The following is a 25032-nucleotide window of genomic DNA, read 5'->3' as shown; positions in this document are numbered from 1 at the left end:
GTCTTTTAATATAGCCTTTGAATTTGGGAAATGCACATGGAGAAATTAGGTTATTTTGATTCAAATGTCAAAACTTATTAACATATAATTTAACTAAATCATCTGTTAGCAAGCACTTTATCCCAAGTTAAGCTCTGGAACAGCACTATAATATTTCATGGAATCATATTAGCTAGATGATTATTCAAAATGCTGAGGCTTTGTGGAGGTGTCTTGAGCCATAGAAACTTCTGTGAATACAAACAACAAATGCCGAGGCAAAACAGGACACTGTCAAAAAGGAAAAAGAAAACAAATTTTGAGAATGAGATGTGGAGCTACTAAGGCCAGCTTTGTGCAAATGCAGTTGGAGAAAAGTAGCACACAAAAGATACATTGGAAAAAAGCCATTGGTTTAGGAAATGAAAAGTTTAGGTCAGAAGTGATCACTGAAGAGTCCTTTGCACTCTGTTTAAAAATAAAAGCACTTGACTGTACTTGTCTGGTCAACTTTGAAAAAGAGGTCAATACATCCTGATGAATAAATTTATTTCTTTATTTTTAACTCCTTTAGTGTGGGACTGGATCTATAATTACTGACAACTAGTTGCCATTTGCAAATCCACCTCTGTCTGCATTTGATGGTGGGGAGAAAAAAAAAATCACTTTTGTTATTTGTAGTTTGATAGCAACTGGAGATGTTCACAAAGGAAAAGCACTACATGTAAATCTTAATAGAAAATCAATAGTAAGCACAGATGACAGAAATGCACTTAGAGAGTGCAGTGGTTTTCTTTTGAAGGCTTGTTTGAGGTCATTGCCTCTATCATCTGAGGCAGTTTGGCTAAAACCAGGGCTCTGCAGATATTTAACTAGAATGTTTAACCAGCCTGGACCCAGATAGCTATTATCAATATTTAACAGTGGTAAAGTAGGAAAAATCATCATATCAGAATATGAGTTGCTAAGACTTCAGTATATTAAAGTGTTTTATGTTTTTCAGTGATGTTAATTAGGCTCTATCAGGCATGTAAATGTAGGGACAGACAATAGTCTTTGAGCTTGGTTCAGGTGAATTCAAGGAAGATGAACAGTGTGTTTTGGAAGAAACTGATATTGCACACAGTAGCTTCCTTACTGGGTTGATTGCCCAGTATTAGTGAATTGAAGGGAGTTTTTGTTTGTTTTTATTTTATATATGAGATGCTAGAGTTCTGGAGAAATGGATGTTTCAGTGTTTGGGTATGACTTGTGCTGCAGGCTGAAAGACTGTCTGCAGTTTTATGATAGTAAAGCTAAGAGGATTGGGTTTATCATTTCAGCAGCTCAGTAAACATCTTAAACTGGGAGTGGGAGCTAAACCTATTGATTTTATGTGATGCCTAGAGTTCTAATTGGGAGTTGAAAATATCTAAATAAATTAATAAAATAAGAGAGAAGCTAACTAAGTAAGTGAGTAAATATTCAGTTCTACCTCCCAGATCAGGACATTGCAATGAAAACCGTAGGCTTCTAGTTTTCAGTTCCTTTTTAGCTGTTGTAATTCCCTCTGTGTACGCTTTAGTAATGATGTGTGTCAGGATTTGTTTATTTTGGATCACTGTGTCTCTGCATTTCATTTGTATCTGACTGTTTTCTTTCTTTACTTAAACTTGAGCTTGATTTGGCTTTGTACTATTTGCTGACTAGGGAGGGAGGGGGGGAGAGCGTTATTCAAACTTCAAGTCACAAAAGATAAAAGATAATGCTGATTCTTCTAGCCTCAAAGCCTTTCTAAAAAGTTACTGGAGTGTTTTTTGTAGCTAGCACTTCACTGTTGTGACATTCAAAGTAGAACATAAGAAAACTGCCAGAAGATTTTAAAGAATCCATTAATACATGTAGTCAGGAGGCTTCCGTTTAGAAAAGCTACATTATTCAGAGCGAAAAACTAATTAATTAGAGCACCCCTAGGAAACTGAATCTGCTTACATATATTAGTGAAAAAGTTAATTAATCACCACAGAATGAGATCTGCATCAAGACATATGTATAAGTGCTAGAAAATGGTTCCCTGGGCCACAGTGTGGATTTTTTTGCCTTTCCTTTTTTTAAGAAAAGTGAAAAAGTGAAAAATATGCATGCAGATAAATCGTTACACATTTGCTGTCTGTCTGCTGCTCAGGTTTCTTGCTCATTCAAACTGATCCTTTTAGTGGAGTAAAGTATGTGTATGAGGGGGGGAATCTCAGTAACCCTTTTTTTATATGCATACTCCCCAAATTCCTATACATGATTTAAAAGCCATTTCATGAAGAAAAATGCAACGGTGATTTTAAAATTGCTCCAAGCTAGTGTTACTGCCAGCCATAAAAGCCACCAGCTGACTTTAATTAGATTTTACCTCTTCTCTTTTAGTAGTAATGGGATACCCATACATAGGGTGTACTGCTTCATAGTTGGTCAGGACAATTAATAATTTCCTTTTACAAAAAGACTAATATGCAGGAAAACACTGATTAATACCACAAAGCTAAATAAGAATACTTAGGAACATTTTTATTAATGATTTACAACATGAAACTAAACTATGACAAGATTACAGCCTTTTATGAAAAGAAGTTAAGCTTTTTTATGCTGGTGTTGAACTGAATAGGGAGAATGTAATGTCCATTAGTAGAGGTCTTCCTTCTTTGAAGTTACGTTAAGGCTCAAGTCAATGGACAGATTCTCATTGCTTTGGATTGTATTCAGATCTGGCTTGTAGTGCACATCAACATGCTGTGTAACCCTCTTTTTGGAGAAATGTGTTGCATTTGATTGCAATACAAATATTGCGCAACAGGTAATATAAGGTTTAACTGAGTTCTCTGATGATTATTCCAGAGTGTCATAGAAATCAGTGGGAAACTTAGGTTCTGCTTGGTCTTGTGATTGAAAAAAATTGTCTTCTATCAAGAGAAAATATTTTTGTTTGATACATCAGTTTTGTGCTCTGTGTGATTGTAGAGTCTTTTATAATTATAATGCCTATCTGACTAATTTTCTTTAAATCTTATTACCTACAATGTGCTTTTTTGGCACATTTGTAGCCAGCACAAATGGTGATGCTTAACAAGAAAGATTTAGTCAGCCTGTCCCAACTGACTTAGTTTTCATATTAAATAGAAAACAGTCTCTCTTGTCATTGGTAGCTAATAAAGAAGGCATAGATTACAGCCTGTGACCTCTTTTCTGCTTTTTGATGTAGAAAGAAGGTATGAAATGTGCATTAGTCTTTTTTGCTTGCTTTTAAGCTCAGTTTCATGTTCAGATCTTCTCTGCCTGCTAAGGAGGTCCTTGGGAACTGACAGAATTGTGACAACAGAAGCAACAACAGTGACACTGAATCACTTGACAGCAGAGGCAGCTCAAATAAATTCAGCCTTTTTTTTTTTTTTTTTAATACTTATTTACTCAAACATTCAACTCAAGTACTAGAGAGGAATTTTTAAGAACCGGGTCTTTCCATTGAGCTTTGAGAGATCCTGTGACATATATCAGGACACTGTATAGGTTGTAAGCAAAAGTGCACTAGCACTAGCATGCTTTACATTCTTGATCCTGTTACACAAAAGAATAAGCATTCCCTTAATATTTTTGTTACCACTTCTCTAGATTGAGAAACATAAAAAGTAGTTCTCAGGTAGCATTTCTTTGTCCTCAACTCAGTTTCACAGCACATGAGTTTGCTGTGATTGTGGTGCTTTATCCTAGGTTATTAAAGGTGTGGGTAGCTTTTTACAGACCAAGTTTATGTTAGGCACACAAGACTGGGTACTTGGCTGTACAGGTTTTGGCTGAGGTAGAGTTGATTTGGTTCATAGCAACTGGTATGAGGAATGTTCTGGTTTCGTGGCCAGTGCTGTGTTTCTATCACAGGGATGTTTTAGCTGTTGCTGAGCAGTGCTTACACAGAGTCAAGGCCTTTTCTGCTCATCACCCCACCAGTGATAGGCTGGGGGTACACAAGAAGTAGGGAGGGGGCAGAGCTGGAGCAATTGACCTCAGCTCAACAAAGGAATATTCCAGACCATGTGACATTGTGCTTAGCCATGAAAGCTGGGGAAAGAATGAGCAAGTTTGGAGTGATGGCATTTTTATTCCCAAGTAACCATTGTGCAGGATGAAGCCCTGCTTCCCTGGAAATGGCTGAACACTTTCTGTTAGTTCTTTTTCTTAATTTTCTTGTGCATGCAACTGTTGCTTTACCTATTAAACTGACTTTGTCCAAGCCATGAGTTTTCACATTTTCACCCTTCCAGTTCTCTCTCCATATCCCACTGGGGGGCAATGAGTGAATGGCTGTGTGCAGCTTAGCTGTCTGCTGGGTTAAACCACAACATTAGTTTTAAGATTTTACTGTCTGGTGTGACAGAGGGATGAGACTGGGCTCAGAGAGAGGTGACTGAAGGTGTTTTCTTCATGGAGCAGGCAGGAAACTGTATCATTTCAGATGAAAGAGTAAATAAGTGTTGGAAACATTACCAACTGTGTCTGCCTTGATTATTGTACCCTTCTGCCTGTTACATGTCATTACTTCCTTCCTGAGGATGACCTGGACCATAACTTACCCTCTCCCAACTTGCTTTTGTCACTGGGCTGCCTTTTAATGATGTGAAAGAGCAGGATTGCCAGGTTCAGTGTCACTGTTACAGCACAATAAAAAGCTGTTCTGCTTTGTCTCCTGCACTCCTTTCTCCAGCTTTCACTCTCAGATACATTTGATCTAATTGTACTGCTTATCTTCCAACTGCTTCTCAAATGACCTCTTGTTAGGACTAATGTGTCTTCCTGTGTCATGTAAACTTTTTTAAAAACTAGAATTTTAATGAGCAGAGGAACAGCACAGCTGTATGATAAAGCTTTCATTAGAGGATTCCTTAATAGAACCCACTTCCAGTCCTTGATTGCATAATCAACAGCTAATGAAATTGTCTTGGTAACAAGAGCTATGGTGTATTACATCCTCTCCCGAGACTAAGTGGAAAGACAATTGTACCAGCCTGAGAGGACTATTGATTGTTCACAGTTTGAATTTGATTGCCCTTACGGGGAACTAAACAAGAGATCATCTTCAGCTCTACTAAATGGATTTTGTTTCCACAGAAAGTTATTGGTTCACTTTCATACAAGGTGTTCAGGGGGCAATAAACACAGAGAATGTAATCTCATTACATATTTCCCAAGTCTGAGAGTTTGAAAGCACCAATCACTGTAAAACAAATGATGGCTGCATAGTCCATGTCCTCTATTATGCATCTATTTGTTTAAACTAGGCGGGACCTCTGAAGGGACACCTGAGCCCATTGTGTGTTATCTTGTTTCAGGAGGGAACCCCAAAGGGAAGTTTGCTCTGGGACTGGTTCAGAATGAGTGGAAGGTTTATGTTAAAAGGCCTCTAGATCGGGAAGAGCAAGACATTTATTACCTGAACATCACTGCCACGGATGGCCTTTTTGTCACCCAAGCTGCTGTGGAAGTGACCGTCACTGATGTTAATGATAACAATCCGATCTGTGAGCAGGTGAGTTGGCAGGACCCACAGCAATCAACTGCTGTGCTGAAAGCAATGCTTTCCCTATGGGTGTCCCTGCCATTTACAGTACATATTCACAGGTACTGTGAATTTCCATCCTTAAGGTCTTAGTTGAAAAATCTAGAGTTGTCTGAGAGAAGAGCAGGATGAAATAGTCCTGTGAAGCCAAGATGAAAGTATCAGAGAATCACTGAATGCTTTGGGTTGGAAGGGACCTTACAGATCATTTAGTTCCAACACCCCTGCATGGGCAGGGACACCTTCAATGAGACCAGGTTGCTCAAAGCCCCATCCAGCCTGGTCTTGAACACTTTCAGGGATGAGGCATCCACAACCTCTCGGGGCAACCTGTCCCACCCTCATAGAGCAGAATTTCTTCTTAATGTCTAAACTAAATCTACCCTCTTCCAGTTTAAAGCCATTACTAATTGTTCTATCACAGTATGAGAGCAAAGTGGAGTGGTAGAAGAATGTTGCTTGCTCTCATGTCAGGCAAGCATGAGGTATGGCCTGACCACAGCTTTCACAGCAGAAGCTGTCTTGTTCTGTGAAAGGGACATGTGAGGAACTGATAGTACTACAGTAGTAGTCTGTGTGAAAGGAAAGACTCTGTGAAACTCAGATTTCTTTAACATGACTGATCACAAAATCTTTTAGAATATATACTGATGTATAACCTAATGTAATTCCTACCATTACATTGCCACTGATGGACACTATCAATGTAACCACCACTCTGGGGAATGCTGCCTTTGTGTCCCTCAAGCGCTGCTGAGTGAGAAGATGAAAACAGTTGTCTTCATTAGCACACACATCAAAGTTTCCATTTTGTAGGTGTTAATGAAGCAACTAGAAGATAGAAAATGAGATAGCATTTAACATGTAAGACAAGCCCTAGTAGGAGTCATAATATGGCAATGGTTTGGGAAATCTCAAAGTTTAACAATGATTTGAACTTCTAGGAATACATTACATAAAGAAAAAAAATTTTCCTATGTAGAAAAAGTTCACTACAAACAGATTTAAAAATAAAAGTTGTGCAAAGACTATAAAATACTGTTACAGTGTAGCTTGCATTTCTTTTTTTTGTCTTTAGGTTGCATACACAGCACTGTTTCCTGAAGACATTCCATCAAACAAAGTCATACTTAAAATCAGTGCTAGAGATGCAGACATTGGGTCTAATGGTGAAATTCGCTACTCTCTCTATGGTGCTGGGAACAATAAATTTTTCTTAGATCCAGAAAATGGTAAGACAACAACTGAATGTTTCCAAATATCCTTCTTAATTCCTTGACATTGGTAGGTCCCAGCTTCTGTAATTGGAGTTAGGTTATTCTTGGTTATCAAATGTTTTTTCCAGCTATGGCAGGTGTGGATGACCACTTCTGAAGGGGTGGTGGTGGTAGAAGAGAGAAAAGGAGACATCTTTGTTGGTCTGTGATGGATATTTCAATCAGAACAGTGGATACCAACCTCAGGCACCTATGGGTGACTTTTTGATGCACAAGAGGGGAAGTTGACAGTGTAATCCTCCTTCACCTTCAGAGTTTACTTCTAATTTCTTCCAACTTGGTCTAGATACATTGGTATATAGACCCCATTAAAAAAGCATTCCTGTTATACACAGAATTGGAGGAGGAAAAGAAAGGATATCAGTAATGAATTTTTGGACACAGTGTATTTCAACAAAGGTCTTGGCACTTGGCAGTTAGTGTGGAAAAAGATACTGATCTCTGCTAAGATCTAGGTTTTATGGTTGTTATGAAGTAAAGCTAAATAAAATCACTTTCCCATGAATAAAAATCCTACCCCTTGGTTAATCTTAGGAATTTGTTTTCCATAATGATAGGCTTAAGTCCTTCCCTGTGCAATGCCTCCTCTGCCTGGCTAGCAGAAGACAGTGCTGTAGTGTTACTGATGCACACGGAGTCATTTGGACATCTGTGCAAGGTGTGGAAGGGGAGGTATTGCCCTCTTCAAGAATAAATTCTGTATTTAACTGCAACTTACAGTCTTTACAAAATTAACCCAAAACTTATCATCCAGCTCACAGAGGCATTTTGCTGATGTGGTGACGTTTGGCAGTGCTTATCTGTACAGGGCAAAATGGATCATGGGTAAAGCTCTCACAGCCTGAACAAGTTGGCTTTTTCTTTCTTTTCAGTGTTTATTGTCATACTTATCTCTAAAAGAATAAGGAGTCTTTTTCAGGCTAGATTCCAGAGGTATACACAGAAATTCAGAGCTGGTTGGAGATTGCTATGTGTGGAGGAGAGAGGGTGTTATTGATATTATTTTTTAACAATATCATTAGAAAAATTACATTTCATTATGGCTTCATCCATCAGATTCAGAGATTCAGGATGTGTTTCTATGTTTAATAGTCTTGAGACTAATAAAAAGACAGACTTGGAAAAATATAGTGATGTTCACATGGGTGAAGCTGTAGACTGTTGAAGGTCACCATGAGTGGTTTACCCTCCTTGCATTCATACTGGCAGCTCCAGTATGAATAAAGAAAGATGATTTTTTTTTCTTCATTCTTATTCCTGTGAAATACATAGTTTTAAGATACAATATTTTAAAATGCTGCTACAACAGTAATTATGACCTCTACTTTTAATGATTTTTAGGTGAGCTGAAATCCTTGGCCACTCTTGACCGAGAGAAAATCCCTGTGTACAACTTGGTTGCCCGAGCTACAGACGGTGGTGGCAGGTTCTGCCAATCAGAAATCCATCTTATTTTAGAAGATGTTAATGATAATCCACCAGTGTTTTCATCTGATCACTACACTGCATGTGTCTATGAGAATACAGCCACTAAAGCTTTGTTAACAAGAGTCCAAGCCACTGATCCTGATGTAGGTAAGTGAGCAATACTGCAAACAGTAATAAATGTGCAGGAAAACTCCATGGGTTGGTGAGATTGCAATACAGATAATTTTTCTATTGCTGCCTTTCCTCATGTTTTCTTCCTTTTGCTTCTGCATTCTTCTCATTTTTCTGTTCGTTTTTGTACACTCAAAGGCTTGTGGCTGAGCTTGACATAATGGCATTACAAAGAGAAAAGTATTGCAGCAGCCACAGAAACATGTAGTCTTTTATTCTCTTGATCCAGGATGTTTAGGGGTAAATGACAGTTCTGAGGGTAAATTCCAACTTTGCTCCTCCGATGGTTTCACCTCTTTCCTTTGGCCATAGTTTTGAGTACCCATTTATGCAAGTAAAATTGTTTGGTACCATAGGGACCTATACATGATTAATCTCAGCTTTTCCTGAGTTTTATACTGCTATAACTCCCATTTGTTCCAGCTGGTTACCTTAGCATAAAACCATTGTTGTACACTGAGTGTACATTATAAATGTTCTGGTTGCTTAACTGTACATTTTTTTAAACTATAATAGTTTATTACATAAAGACCTTAACCTTGAAATCTGGGCCCAATTATAAATATTTGAGGGGTATATTTTGCATAACACAGCAGTAAAACCTGACAAATATCAGATAGGGTTTTTTTCTAGGTTATTCACTTCAGTTGGAATAAATGCGTCCCATAGTTTATTTTTCATTCCTGTGGCTTTGGAGATGTTTTGTAAAAACTATGGCCTGAGTAGCTCCACATAAAAAGCACAGATTTCATTGAATGAAAACATATTTCATGTTAAAATCCCCTTTTCTTCAGTACAGTGCATGTTTGAATTCTCAGATGTTACTAAGGCTGACAATGAAAATACAAAGGATCAGTAGAGGAGCAGCAAGCATTCATTGAAGTATCTATGAAATGCTGCTCTATATGCCTTGGTTGAAAAATCACAAAATATGAGAAGCCATTTACTGATAGTAAACTAATGAACAGTCTGAAGCCCTGGTATTGTTTTCCACTGTTGTCTTAACTACCATTTTTCTCATAGGTGAGATGTCATTCAAGGAAATAGGGGGAGATAGAAAGAATTAGAATCAAAAATTTTCAAAAGTTCTTGCTAGCACCAACTTTATTCAAGATGGTTAGAAATGAAAAAGAAAAAAACCAAACAACCATGAGCTAATTGCTACATCTCCCTTCTGAAACTAGATAAGTTAAAGGGAGGATGCATGTGGTGAACTAAGAAAGGGCTATGTACTTTAATTAGACCTGAAAATCAATCAAGATACTGTATCATATGAAAGCGACTTTGATTATCAAAATAAGGTTTTGTTTTATCTATTATTCTATTAGTCCATAGCAAAATCACTGATTCTCTATTGCTATATAATGAATTAATTCAGGTAGTGTAATGTTCCCTGCACAGAGAAAAAGTTATTATTCCTAGTGGTCAGGTTTTGTGGAGCATTAGCCTGAAAACATAATTCAAGGGACTAATAGTGATATGGATAAAGTTTTAACATTAAAGAAACATCTTCTAGAACTTTCCAGTTCTGCTTTGGGCTATAAAGAGCCACAGGCTGAGTGGATTAAGTAGAGAGGCCATTGAGATGAAACAAGTATAACATTTAAAATAAAACTGAAAATATTGTGATTAGATGCTGCTGGATAATTAAGGCAGTTTCCAGATAAAATAGTAAAATAGTGATCTATCTGCTTTGTGTATTTGATACCTCTTAGAGTTCCTGAACTCGTAATGTCCTGGGAATTTTAAGGACTAGGACATAAATCATTGTTTAATATATTTGTAATTTGGATACATGCTTAGAAACTAGATGTAGTGGTTGGTCACACTGAAGGAGATGTGATTCTTCTTCATAGTATTCAATAGAAGAAAAATGCTTTAGTTATCAAACAGGTCTAATAGCCCACAAGTTCATTTTACATAGCCTTATCATGGAGCTAGGTGTCTTAAATTAGAAGATTGCTTGAAGGAAGAGAATATACACACGTTTCTTTGTTAAAGCATCTTAGTAACTTTAATATAAGGCATTTTTAATTTCCATCCTGCTTCAACTGGAAATTCTTAAAATTTCCACAAGACAATTTTTTCTACTAATTCAACACCACCAGGTTTGGAAATCTGAAAATGAAGAAATGAAAGAAAATTCTGGTTTTAAATTGTTTTTTAGACAAGATCAGAGAGAGCCAAGGATTTTCCCCCTCCCACTGTCTTCAAATCAAAGTGCCAAGTTATTCCTTTTTGTTCAAATTAAGACATAAGAAGTGTTGGAGTGAATATTGAGGTGTAATTACCTGAATAAATCGATCAGACAGATACAATCTCAGTCTCTTTCAAAGGAATTAGGGTCATGCTAGAGTAGCATTTCTGAGAAAACCTACATGGGACTTAGTGGCAAGCGTGACATTAAAAAATTTATAAGCATCAAAATAAACCTAGAGCTCAAATTGCTATCTAAGCTGAGAGTATGAGAATAACTGGGTGGTCCAAACTCAGCAGTGCTTTTAGTGATGGTTAGCAAGTCCTGCCTCAATTGCAGCTGCTTTGTCTTGCCATTGATCTCAGGACTGTTTCCATGCTGATTGATGGTGAGGGCTACCAAAGACAGGATCACTTACTGTATTAAATATAAGCAGTGTGTCATCTGTCCTTCTGCACTCCTCTTCATCACTTCTGAGGCACTGGCACCTGCACACCATCCACATTTGTAGTCAGTTTAGTGATTTCACTACCTATTGATTTTTTTTCTTGGTTTGTGGTGAAGGTGGAGTTTGAATTTTTCTTAGAATAGGAACAGGCTTGTCAGCTAGTCCTGTTTCTCCTGCCACCACTGCTTTCCAGTCTCTGCATTGTCCTACAGCCAAAGCCACGTACTCATGCAGGTCCTCTCACATTCCCTGCACAGATAACCTGTATCAATGGATGAGGTTTTCTTGGAGCCTGCACCTTGCATTGCATGCAGCCAGTGTGCAGGAAACCAAAAACATGTAGGCAGAGAAAAAATTGTCACGAGTGGCCTTTGGTTAGAGAGTTCCCAGCAGTGCACAGACCTCTCTGCTCTGTCCTCACCCCCTTCTCCAGCCCCAGGGCCCATACAAGTGCATTGCACAGGGGTGGTGACATGCAGCCTGCAAGCAGCCAGTGGGTGCTCAGGTCATGGTCTGGTTAGCCAGCTCTAGGACTTTCTCAGAAACACAATTCAGACTGATCTGATTTTTCCCTAAATAGCAGTCAGCACTTCAAATAGCAAAAGTCTGCACCTGCTCCCCTGCCCAGCCAGGCAGTCATCCTTTGCCAGCTGCTCCATTCTCTGACTTTGTATTTGTCTCAGGTCATGGTCACACTCCAGCAGGAATGACCCTGAGTTTTTGCAAGCATGTGCAAATAGCAAACATGTCAGGAGGGGCCCTCTCTGTGTACTGAATGTGAGGACCCCAGCGTTATGCTTGATGACAAATCATAGTTGAAGAAGCGATTTGGACAGTCTTGCAAGAAAATGTCTGCTGGCCTTGTGGGTACAAAGGTGTTGTGCCACATGGTTCACACAATCATAAATTCATTGAGGTTGGAAGGGACCTCCAGAGGGTTATGTTGTCCAACCACCTTGCTCAAGCAGAAAGGCTTTTGCAGTCTGTTTAGGACTATTTCCAGATGGCTTTTGGATATCTTCAAGGATGAAGGTGCTCCCTGAGTGCTGTGCAGCATGGGCACCTAGGGGGTCCTCTGAGGATAACTATAGACATGTACCGATGAGGGTACAAATGAAAGCCTAACATCCTCACTGTCCTGGCAGAACATTGCAGACAGGCAGCTAACCCACACTGATGCCTTCTCTGACTGCCAGTTCTTCCCAAGCTGGAGATAATTCAAAGAAAAAGGATCAATGGGAGATGAGATTTTGCAGGAAGTGTAGTTCAGGAAAACATTTTCCCACGTATAATAGCAGATTTTATAGCATTCAGTAGTGCAGCCTGTAAAAATAATAAGTAGTATGCCATTTTTTTCAAAGCACTTTCTCACTTCTGTGCATAAGATGCCCAGATGTGTCCCAGCTTCTGCAGGGTCCGTAGACTCACAGCAGAAAGCAAAACAGCCTGAGGTTTATTCATCAGTTCTCCACATTTGAAGCTTTCATTTTCAGGTGGGTGTGAGGAAAAAAATGAGTGTTGAAAGCCAAATTCAAGGAGCAAGGATAAGACTTGAGGCATTCCCAAAAGTATATACAACCCTGTTTTACACAGTTCACTTTTGACTGAATTACGTTGTGTTTTTTGAAGAGTGGTGTAGAGTTTAAATAGTATTTGGACCGAGATTTATGAGCCAATTCTGAAGTCATCTGATTAGTGTGTTTGCATTCAATGTGGAGAATTTAAATCAATCAAGTCTAATCAGCCTGGTTTGAAGGGGACTAATTATTCACCTCTTCATGCAATGTGGAAGAGCTGCAGCAGAAGGGACTCTGCCTTCCTGGGGAATACATTTGACTTTCTCGCTATGGGAGATCTGCACCCTGACCTTCTCTGTCAAGTACAGAAGAAGAAACTGCAGCCCTACAGGAAACATCCACTTGGCATGTTTTTGATGTTGAGCAGGTCCCTTAAAATGGATATAGAAACTTTTGAGACATTCAGGATCTGGAAAAGAGGTTAACAAGGACTGAAACATGAATAAGGAGAATAACAGATATTATGACAGAAGATTTACTAAAATCCAGCAGCTAATAGGTAGGCAACTTTGTCCATGAAGGCAGCACTAGCTAGATGATATTTCTGAAAATTGTCTGAGTGTTTGTAAAATAAATGTAACAAGATACTTTGCAGAGGATGGCTCATTCTCTATAAAACATAGATGAAGCTTCCTGTATCTTTACCCACAGTCTTTGCATCACTGACTTTTAGAATATTCCAGAGGTTAGTGCACTAATACAGGATATGCAAGACCTGAATTATTAATTCCTTTTTCTGCTACTATTCAAAACAGCATTGCATAGGCAAGGAATTATAGATGAAGTATGAAATCCTCTCCACTATCACTGAATCTTTTTTGAAAAAGGCTTCAGGAATCACTTGGAAACAAACAAACAAACACACAAGCAATCCACGAGTGAGCATTGCTATGTAGCCAAGCAGGTGACTGGGTTCTGGGCTGTTTCTCAGGGCTTATTCAATGAAAAGTAATAGTCTATGGCAGTATAGCCTCATACTCCTCCTTCCTGGAAAGATGTCCTTGCCTTCAGACTTATGTTCTGTAAGGAGAGTGGGAGTCCAGTGACCCACATCCCCATCTCAGATACGAAAAAAGTGTTAGTTAGCATTATGTGTAGAGCTCAAAGCTCTCAGCTCTCTCCTGAGGACACATACAGGTCCAAGTTCACCCAGAGAGTTGTTCAGAAGAAAAGCTAGCCTTTGCTGTATTAATAAAACAGAATCCCTTCTAGGAATGCACAGATGCAGCACACCGGGTCCTTGAAAAACTGCCAAATAAAAAATAATAGGCTCTATGGAGTTTAGACTTACCTAGTGTTAGGAGGTAAACAAAGTGTTTGGGGATATGATAGAAAGCTTATGTTTCTGCCTAAACAAGCTCTATTTCTTATTTTGCTTCCCATGCCTTGGCACCCAGAAGACCAAATCCTTTCTATATGACCCCATTGTTGCATCTTGTAAGGGGCCATATTTTTAAAGCTGTAGACAGTTAATCAGAGAAACTTAGTCACTCAACTTGCATTAAAATAATGAGTACATGTGTATCAAGATAACTAAAAGCTAGTCTGTGTTCAACAAACAGGAGGCATCAATCTTATTTCCATCTACAACATGTGAAGGGCCCATACAGAAATAAATATTATGGGTGGTATTGCTGAGGGGTGTAGTGTGGTCTTTGACATCATAACACATGATGTTTTTACAAACAAGCTATGGAAACATGGACTACATGAAGCTAGATTCAGGTGAATTGACCATTCCACTGGAGAGATAAGTTAAGAAGGAAACTAGGTGCAGCACTGCTCTTATTCTCATTCCTGAATGGATAAGTAGGAATAAGGTCTGAGTATTGATGGGTGTCAGGAAGTAGAATGGGACTGCAAGTACCCTGGGTGGTGTCAAAGTCTTAGTTGTGGGATTGAACAGCAGGAAAAGTGGTATGGAACAGTACAGTGCAGGTCATCAAGATAAATGAGCACAAGTATTGTCTGGATAATGGCTGACTGGGCAGCAGACCTGCAGAGAATGGAACTTGATGCTTTCTTAGTGGTGTGGAAAGGCAAATACTTTAATGAGAGGGGTAAGCAAGACTAATACTGGAAAACAGAAGTAGCTCTTTCTGTTTACTTAGTGATCACAAATCCTCATCTGAAAGGCTGTGATGAGTTTTGGGTACAGCACTTCCAAGAAGATGAGAGATACCTGGAGATTTAAGGGAAAGTTCACAGGTCTGGAGAACATGAACTACAAGGAAATATTAAAACAGTTGAGAGAGTATGCCAGGGACCAGAGAGATGATGAAATATAACAGTCTTTAGATACCAGATAACTAGCTCTGAGGAAAGAACTCAGTCTTTATTCTTTTTTTACTATAATCTTTTATGATTTTTATTCAATCTCGGCAAAAAGTCAGAAGAAGATTTTTAGTTTTAAGAAAAGTCAGACACTGGGTATTATCCAAGGAGGTCATGCAAGTTCATGATCAAAGCATGAGCTTTTGTTTGGGGATAAATTACATCCATCCTTTCTTTGTTCAGGGATTAAACAGATGACCCTACAAGATTCCTGATGTATTTATACTCTGTCATTTCTATTAATTTCTTTAATTTCTGAGATTTTTGAAGACATTGTTAACAACATGGAGGCAAAGAACTAGACAAGGAGACCTGAATCTCTTGGGTTACATTGACTGAATAAGCCTTATATTTAAACTGGATCCCTGAAACATATTGTCATGGTTAAACCCCAGCCAGCAATCAAGCCCCACCAAGTCACTCACTCACAGCCCTCAATGGGATGGGGGGAGAATTAGAAGAGTAAAAGTGGGAAAATTATGTATTGAGTTAAAGACAGTTTAACAGGTAAAGCAAAAGGTGCACACACAAGAGAAGTAAAACAAGGAATTAATTCACTGCTTCCCATGGGCAGGCAGGTGTTCAACCATCCCCAGAATGTAATGGTTACTTGAGAAGACAAATGCCCTCCCTTCCTCCTTCTTTCCCCACCTTTATACTCTCTCATTTGGTCTGGAACATCCTTTTGGTCAGTTGGGGTCAGCTGTCCCAGCTGTGCCCCCTCCCAGCTTCTTGTGTACCCTCAGCCTACTCTCTGGTTGGGTGCAAAGCAAAAGAGGCCTTGACTGTGTGTAAACACTGCTTAGCAATAACTAAAACATCCCTGTGTTACCAACATTGTTTTCAGCACCAATCCAAAAAAGAGCCCTGTACCAGCTCCTGTTAAGAAAACTGACTCTATGCCAGCCAAAACCAGCACACACATATATGTATATGCATGAATATTTATATATATGCATACATACATGGATGCATATATTTTAATATTTCTATTGCTCTACACGTGCATTTCATTGCTTCAGGCTCTGTTGTCCAATATTGTTGGCTGTAATGTAAAACCATAAATCAGGTGTTTCTAAACTGGCTTCCCCCACTTCAGAAAAATAATCAAGCTTATGCCTGATCAGTACTTGGAAGTAAATCACTCAGCAGCATTGATGGAAACAAGTGCCCTGGGCTAGGTAAATACCTGCTAAAAAAAGAGAGGGAGGGTGAGGAAACCTTCCAGATCTCATCTTACCATCCAAAAAGACACCACCCAAACCAGATGAAATGGAAAGCAGGGTATTAGATACCCATAGAAAGATCCCATAAACCACTAAGAGCTTCTGTCTACCATTTTTTTCTAATATTTCCTTCAGTAAGAGGTTGGTTATCTTCATCCCTGTTCTCTGTGGCCCTGTGGCCATCCCATGTGACTGTCTGGAGCACTGATGTGAGTAAAGGCATTTAGGTTTAAGGCTATCATTGCCCCACAGAAAAGGCACAAAACAGTGAAAGCCTGGCTTGGTAGTGGTGTTATGGATTGAACTTGGCCAGCTCTTCTGCTTAAATCATAAAAACCACTTGAAATATCTTTCCCCTTTCCAAGACTATATATTCTACAGTTCAGCAAGGTACATATTACAAAATTTTTCTCTTTCATCTCAGAATGATGGAGTAAGTATTAGAAGATTGGGTTTAGTATTCCTCTTTTGTCTTGTTTGCTGTTACTGAAGTTGTGGACTTTTGACTTCCAGTAACTGGTGCTGTGGCTGGTGTTTGGGTAATGAGGAAAGGCCATAGGTACATGCTGGTGTTAATGGTCACATCACGAAAGACAGAGCCAAGAGGAAGTACAGATATCATGCTTGCAAATCACTGATAAATTGATAATTTTTATTGCAGCTCTATTCCTGTACAGATTTCTATTTTACTTCTTGTTTGTATATTTTTAAAGCTTGCCATTATTTTTCCTTGTATAGGTTTTCAAAATGAAAATGAGAAATGACAAAGTTAAGCATCATTTTCCAGAGATAAAGGAGTAGGCTACCTATACCTGGGGAACACATTAAATAATAAGTTCAGGGTCACAGATGAAAACAGAAAGGAGAAACACACTATGAGTGGTCTTTAATACATGTAAATTCTAGTTTGTGTGAGATAATAATAAAATACCTTTGCCTATGGGAAATGGTAACGCCCACTGCAGAAGCTCACTGTCATGTGGGGATGGTGGCTGTTGTGTTAATGCTCAGCCTTTTAATTGGTGATGGTCTGAATTAAATGGTGCTGTAACTCCACCATTTTCATTTGACCTATACTTCAAATACTGCATTCAGTTCTGATCCACTCACTACAAGAGAGACCTTGAGTGCTCAAGTGTGTCCCAAGAAGAGCCATGAAGCTGCTCTGGAGCTTTTATGAGGAGCATATGAAGGAATTGGGGTTGTTTAGCTTGGAGAAAAGGAGACTGAGGGGAGACCTTATTGCTTCCCACAACCACTTGAAAGGAAGTTGTAGCAAGGTGGGTGTTGGTCAAATGGCAAATGATAGAACAAGGGGAAATGGCCTCAAGTTGTGCCAGGGGAGGTTTGGATTGGATATTAGGAAAAAATTCTTCACTGAGAGGGCTGTCAAGCAGTGGAACAGGGAAGTGGTGGAATCACCATCCCTGCTGGTATTTAAGAGGCACATAGATGTGCTGCTTAGGGACACAGTTGAGTGGTGGACTTGACAGTGACAGGTTAATGATTGTGCTCAGTGATCTTAAAGGTCCTTACCAACATAAGTGATCTTATTCTGAGTTAGACAAGGAGGAATTTGGTAGTCCTGAATAACATAAAGACAAGCTGTTTTTTTCCTGGTTTTTTCCTGAAAGTATTAATGACACAGAAAATGTCATTATGTGACATTCAGTGCATACCCCTTTTTTGTACAGAAGAAAACAAGAAAAAAATCCTCAAGGATGGCCTTGGAGGTACTGTATGGCTGTATGTTGTACAAACTCTTCAAACAACAGATTTGTCAATGGGAAATATTGTATCATTTGCTAATACAAGCCTAAATAGAAACGTGCTTGCTTATTCCTTTATTTATAAATGTATTGCAATCCTCTTACAGTCATAGTAATTCCTGCAAATCTCTCCGTGTTCAAATAGCTTGTGTTGTGTGATTGGCACCTTGGAAATCTGAGAAGTTTAAGTGAGTAGGTGAACAGATACAACACAGTTTGCAAACAGTAATCCCCTCAACAGCTGCAGACAAGCAGTGTGGGAGGATTGCTCTCTTTACCAATTCAGAAACCATGGTGTTGGAGCAGTTGTTTCCTATCCACAGAAAACATCTCCTTTAGAGTCACAGCAGAACCTACCATCGCCTCCATGGCAGGGATGCCACTGACACACACTGGTGGATACTTCTTTCTCAGGAGATAGTAGCCACATCCCTGAAAATTCTGTGTTCCTCTTCCTGTGCAGGGAGGGAAGAAAAGTTCTTGCCTTCAAAAAGTAACTCTCCATTTCTGCATTAAAATCCCTTATACTAGAGTTAGCAACCAGAATGCCATAATCTGTATCTGAATTGTCTCTATTACAGGGTGACTAGCAATCACTTATCAAAAAAATATTCATGTTTTGTTAATCAGTGGGCATCTCCTTTAGGAAGTAGAATACAGGTAGAGTGGTCTGATTATGTATCGAATAGATTGCAGTCACTGGAGTTATCACTTCTTGTGTCTAAACTCACCCTGCATGGAATCACATGCACCAAATTCTGTCTCTCCTCACTTCCCCTTGAAGGCTATTCCTGATGAAATTTTGGGGTGTTCCAAGACACGAGTCATGGGTAGGCCATCTCCTTTATAGATATTTATGCCTACAGATAGCACAGTTCCTTAATCTTCTGTGTTGTGTCCAGGGATGCTGTGGTGAGTATCATATAGGGGTTTTGTCCTAGAGAAAAACGCAAACCAGATTAATGTTCTCCTGCAGTCACAGACACATATGTGTGGAAAGCTTCAGAGAAGTATTTAATTCTGCATAGAAACTGGCAGACATGAAGAGACCTCAGTACAGAATACTAAATACCTTTACAGTTAAAACTTGTGTAGGTTGGGTGTTCAACTGTATGCTCTGAATCAAGCAAAAATCCTTCCTTCCAGCATCCCCAGGGATCGACTCTAGTTACTAGCTCATTAATTGTTCTGGTGAGTTCTGTCCCTTTTTCAAAGGGAAGTTTGGGGAGGTTTTCTAGCAGACTGAGGTCCTCACCTTCTAGAAATTTAGACAACATCTCCAAGCATTCAGACTCTCAAACCTTTTCACATTAGAGAGGGCATTACCCCTCTTTCTCTTTTGTCAGTGTGATTGATTGTCAGCTGAGAAAGCATTTGGATGCCTGTATAAAGAGGCCAAGTGAAGAGGTGAGCAGAGTTTCCAGCAGGTGTAGGGTATTCAGAATCTAGGTGTTTCAACAATGAAAGTTCATGATCTGAGCCTGATTTCTCATCTGTAGGACAGGAATCACACCTTCAGCTGCTTTGCCTGTTCTGCTGAGGAAGCACATCAGTGTTTTTCACATTTGAGGTGCCGTGGTGAACAGAGAAGTTTTGCTGTGACAAAATAAAACCAAAATGCACCTGGTTCACTGCAATACCACTGTTTAAAATTTTCCTTATTTTAAAGACATCTGAATGCTTGAAATATAGTCATTACTATCTGAAGCACTGCTTAAAAACTGTTCCCAGGAGAGGCCAAATAGTAATTCCTAAAATTCTCCAAATAGGGTCTAGGACTTTGTAGTTTCTGTAGCTTTTATGTTTGTGATTGAAGAAAGAGTCTCCCAGCTCCCCCTTGTGTGGATGCTCTACTGCTGCGTCAAGCAGAAAGCAACTGTGATTTGTGCTGCTTTTGATCAGACATTTCTACAATGCTTTGCTGCTGGAAAGCAGAATAATACTGTCACAAATTTTATATTAACAAAATATGCCTAGAAGGGATTAGTAGCTCTTGTTCGTCTGATTAATGTCAGGCTTGTAAAGTCTGTTCTCCAACAAAAAGGGCAACAAATGCTCAAGTGAGAGATGTTAACAACAGAAGCTCTCCATTTTAGTGGATCTTTGTGTTTTAGCTGTAATCTCTTAGTGAAATGCCCAGGACCAAATCACAAAATCAACCAGCATCAAGGGAGTTGACTTAGGTTATAGCTGTGTTCACTTTTAATTAGGTTTGAAATTACTATCACACTGTAGTGTAGCAGGCAACCAAGGCAGTACCTTTCCCTTAGGCCTTATTACTGACAACAACCTTAGCACAATTCTGCATATTCAGCAGCCAGAAGGTTAGGTGTTACATATTGGGAGATACAGGCAGGATCTGAAAAACACAGGATATATGTTGTACAACTCAATTTTTGCACTCAAATTAAGGGCGACAGGGGACACTCCTTTCTAAAATGTCCATATCCTGCCAGGTGTTTTTTGATACAGCTTTTGTCTAACAGGTATCATCTTACAATATTTTGCTTCTCAGCAGTGGAATAAGGCAGCACCAGTAGCAAGTACATTCTGTTCCACCTGATGTATTTTTATGGGTTTATTTTTCCCTTATGTACATTTCTTTTCCTTCAAGATGTGCTCTGAGACATTTCCAATTTCAGCATTCTGCCTGTCTCATCTAATTCAATTGTAAGCTTATCTGGGCAAGGACCATCTCTGTATTCTGCTTTCAAGTTTCATTACACAGCAGTTCTGCAAAGTAATCTATTAAAAAAAAATCATGATGAGGGAAGGACCTTAACTCATCCACTGGGATTTGACATGTGAGAAGAGCATGTCCTCATCTCCCAAACTTTCAGCATTACCATACCCACAGGCTACCTCTATGTGCTCCACCCCCAGTGGAAAGGGTCAGTGTGATAGCAGATTTTGTTTAGGGTTTCTGAAAGGAAAGAGGCTGTTGACTTATTTATTTCATTTTGTCACTTTCACATTTTCTTTCCTTTCAGGTGTGAACAGAAAAGTTACCTATTCCCTGGCAGACTCTGCAGATGGTTACTTCTCTGTGGACCGGTCATCAGGAATTATTATTTTGGAGCATCCACTTGATAGAGAGCTTCAGTCTTCCTATAATATCACTGTAAAGGCCTCAGATCAGAGCATTGTCCTAACACTGTCCTCATTTGCCACCGTTACCATTACTGTGCTAGACATTAATGATAACCCTCCTGTGTTTGAAAGAAGAGATTATCTTGTTACAGTACCTGAAGACACCTTGCCTGGCACTGAGGTCCTTTCAGTTTTTGCTACAAGCCAAGACATTGGTACTAATGCTGAGATTGCCTATCTCATCAGATCAGGGAATGAGAAAGGGAAGTTCAGGATTAACTCAAAAACAGGTTTGTAAAGTTGTTCTTGCTTGGAATGCAAAATGCAAAATTAAAATATCAGAAAAATGTGAACACTTTGGGGAAATACCTTGGAACAAAAAAATTTCCAAGAACAGAGACTCAGAGCTTGTCAATGTGGAATTAGTGGCAGAGTTAAAAACCAATTTTAGGTTGGAGAGTGATGTAAAGTACAGTCACACTCAGCTGCCCCAGCTCAAGTGGAGAATGCTTTTCTCCATTCGTAAGTCTCTTGATGTCAGTGTAGATGTAACAAGTTGTTAGCCAAACTGTGCTACCCTTACAGTTATGAACACTTGCACTACTTACCAGCTGAGTAAAGCCTCAACTGTCTGGGCCTTAGCAAACATCAGACAGTACTGTCAGGACCAAGTGGCTGGCAGTTCTAACGTGATTGCTGTTTATGCAACTTCATTGAAGTAGACTGCTCTTGATTTGTGTTGTCTGGCAGTTGATTTCAGCCATGGTTTTGGTCATACATCATAAATTTAAAAAACACACTGCTGCTTCTCTTTAAGCAATACTAAGAAAAGCTACCTTAATTGGTGCAAAAGGCTAATTTTCTTTGCATTTCCTTAGTAGGAGACATTCTTTATCCTTACCGAGATTTTAATCTGTCAATGGACAGTAAGCTATGATTCTTCTGTGCTTCCTGTAGTGGGTCCCCTTATTCTCATAACATTCAGAATGACCAGTACAAATCTGCTGGCAGAGCTTCAGAACAAAACAATCATGATTTTGAAAGCTGAAGGTAACATTTGTTTGAGTGCAGCTGTAATAACCAGTAAGCTGGAAAATTTCAAATTGCTGTATTGTGTAATTTATATTTCTGTGTGCAAAAATCTGTCTGCACTCTGCAGAGGCCACTGCCTTACATGTAAGGGACTTAACATAATTGTGTGTTGTCTGTTAGCTTCATAATGTTGATTAGCGCTAACAAAATTTAAACATAAATATGCCGAGACAGCAATACTTAGCTTCACATTTGACAATAAAGCTGAGGAGATAAATCAATAAAAACCCATAATGAAGCTTAATCACACAGGGAAAAAAACCCAAACTATTTATTATTCATTAATGTGTGACAGCTCCATTATTATTGGTTTAGAGGCAGGAGCTCAGTTTCCAGACAGCCGAGTGCTGATGTAGCATGCCTGATCAGGGCTTGAAAAATAATGTCCTTCACACCATTTGTCAGTGGGAACTCTCTGCTAGCCCCTTGGAAGCTTCTTCAGGTCGTCTTCTTCCAGAAACTCATGCTGACATGTAGGCTTCATTTGGAGAAAGCCCAGATGAGATTAAGAAGAATGATCCAAGGTTCTTTAAAACATGGCTTATCAGAACAGACTGAATGAATTGAGGCTATTAACCTAGAAAAGAAGACATACTGATATTATTCAAGTCTTTAAAAAATACCTCCAAAGAGGTATTGTTCCCCATTATCTGTCATGAGAAAAGAAGTTGTGAATGGGCTCAAATTGCATTTGGATTTTTTTGGTTAAATGATAGGAAGAAATTCCTAACTGTAATGATTACTGAGTAGTGAAATGCATTTCCTAAGAAGGTTAGGAAACTGATTTGTTGGAGGTTTATAAGAACAGTAGAGATGAATACCTTTAAGAATTATTAGGTTTAGCTAACCTGTGCTAGGCTGCAGTTGGACCAAATGGCCTTTAAGCCCCCACATCTCTGCTCCTGATTGGTCTATATTGAAAAGGATTAGGCTTGCCAAGGTTAAGGATTTGCTTGTAAGTCTTTCCTGCCATGCCTAGTATTACCTTCTTCATAGCATCACTAGTAATCTGTGCAAAACCTACTCATCATTTCTTGTAAAGGCACATGGGAAACAAGTGGCAGGCCTGGATAAAAATAATTTCTATACAAGAGGGAGTCTGGGTGCATTGCCACAGCTTAGCAGTTTGGGCAGACCACAAATTTAGGACAGAATTCCTCTGTATTCCCCTCCCACACTCACAAAGGGAAGATAAAAGGGGAATAAAGACCAGAGACTTTAAGTTGGAAATGGAAAACAGTTGAATGCAGGTTTAGTAACACAAGGGAAAGGTAATAACATAAGGGATAAAGTAACAAAGAATACAAACATATACAAATATATGTATATACACACAACCCCACGGATATGAGCTCTGATGGGCACATGGCAAGATGGTGGTAAAGAACAGCAGCACAGCCAGCAGCAAGCAGAAAGAAAAGAGAGCAGAGCTGATGACTTTCCTAATCTTTTATATGGTATGGCAGGAAATGGGAGGGAACAGATCCCTGTCTTCATGTTCCCCCCCTTTCAGAGTCCAAAAGCCCTCCTTCTTTAGTTCCTCCTGCTCAAATGATGACAGTGCATGAAGTGAGTCAGGTTTTGTTTGTGTGATGAAGGACCCCAAAATTTATAAAAAACCTTGTTGAGTGATGAAGTCTCTGTTTAATCTCATAAATGATAGACAACTGATTTCTCAAACGTATTCATACCCCATTCATTTGTATTTAATTCATGAGACGTTAATTATGAAGGAGTGAATTTCTGTTGACTTGTCAGGGCTGATTTCCAGAGTCGGCATCCAGTTCTCCCACAGGCTCTGTGTATAAGCCCAAACAAATGGGTGAATATACCCCTAACTTCTCTGTCTGCAATACTCATATAATAAAAACAATTTTCATGAGAAACCATTGATTGCTTCATGCCTTGTGAAGGTCCTTCCTTCAGAGGCAACCCAAGTGAAATTGGCGTCATTCTTTAAGCAAATGACAGCAGCAGCAACCTGACCAAATATTTTTATTGCACTGGGCAGCGTTACAGTTAGAACAGAATATTTTGTATGTGTGCCATGGTGGTAAATATCACGCTGTATTATTTACTGTAGTCAGATCCCTTAGTCCATAGCGTTATTTGGTTTTTTGCTGGCTACTGACATTCCCTTCCTTGCTTCAAAGGAGCAATTTCCATTTTTGAAGCGCTGGATTATGAGTCCTGCAAGGATTTCTACTTAGTAGTGGAAGCAAAAGATGGAGGAACTCCAGCCCTGAGCGCTGTGACGACTGTGAATGTCAACGTGACAGATGTCAATGACAACGCGCCGACATTCAGCCAGTTGGTCTACAGCGCGGTCATCAGCGAGGATGCTGCCATTGGTGACTCAGTGATAATGGTGAGCGAGGCTGTGGGTAGCACTTAAGGCAGGGTGAAGCCTTCTGCCACACAACCTGTAAAAAAGTACCACTGCACTGGGTAAAAATCATGACTGTTGTGTCTTGAATCACCCAAACTGTTCCCTAGACAACACTGTGTCTGCTACTGCTTTCCAGGCTGCTGCCAGCCTCCCCCAAAAAGAAAGTAGAAGCAGTAGTAGTAGTAGTAGTAGTAGTAGGACCAACTGTTTCATTTTTAACCCCAGTGTGCTGTGAAAGAGCAATGGCATGTTTAAAGTATGAGTCAGCTAGAAACAAGTGGATTTTATGGGAAAGGCAAAACTGAACTTTTCAGTGAAAAACATGGTATTTGTGTACTCTGGCATGCAGTGTGACACACCTAGACCTCACAATGCTCATGTATTGGAATTTGTGGATCTAGAAAGCAAGTGTTTTATGGAATATTACCATTAAAATATTGTGTATATTTTCAGGCTGGAATTTTGATAAGCTCAAAGGGG

At 39.3% G+C, this 25032-nt stretch overlaps 1 protein-coding gene across 2 annotated transcripts in view; it reads left to right on the top strand.

Moving 5' to 3' along the window:
* FAT3 (FAT atypical cadherin 3) overlaps window positions 1–25032 on the top strand; it is a 403937-nt gene that overhangs the window by 331215 nt on the left and 47690 nt on the right. For both annotated transcript variants that reach the window (XM_030449568.1, XM_030449576.1), the window contains exons 11-15: window positions 5328–5524; window positions 6633–6786; window positions 8173–8406; window positions 20972–21361; window positions 24317–24531. In XM_030449568.1, the coding sequence (XP_030305428.1) occupies window positions 5328–5524; window positions 6633–6786; window positions 8173–8406; window positions 20972–21361; window positions 24317–24531 (1190 nt within the window). The remainder of the gene's footprint in view (window positions 1–5327; window positions 5525–6632; window positions 6787–8172; window positions 8407–20971; window positions 21362–24316; window positions 24532–25032) is intronic.

Source organism: Calypte anna, chromosome 1, assembly GCF_003957555.1.
Source record: "Calypte anna isolate BGI_N300 chromosome 1, bCalAnn1_v1.p, whole genome shotgun sequence".
NCBI classification, from domain to species: domain Eukaryota; kingdom Metazoa; phylum Chordata; class Aves; order Apodiformes; family Trochilidae; genus Calypte; species Calypte anna.
The sequence above is the reverse complement of the archived record's forward strand: the minus strand, read 5'-3'. Positions and strand labels throughout refer to the sequence as shown.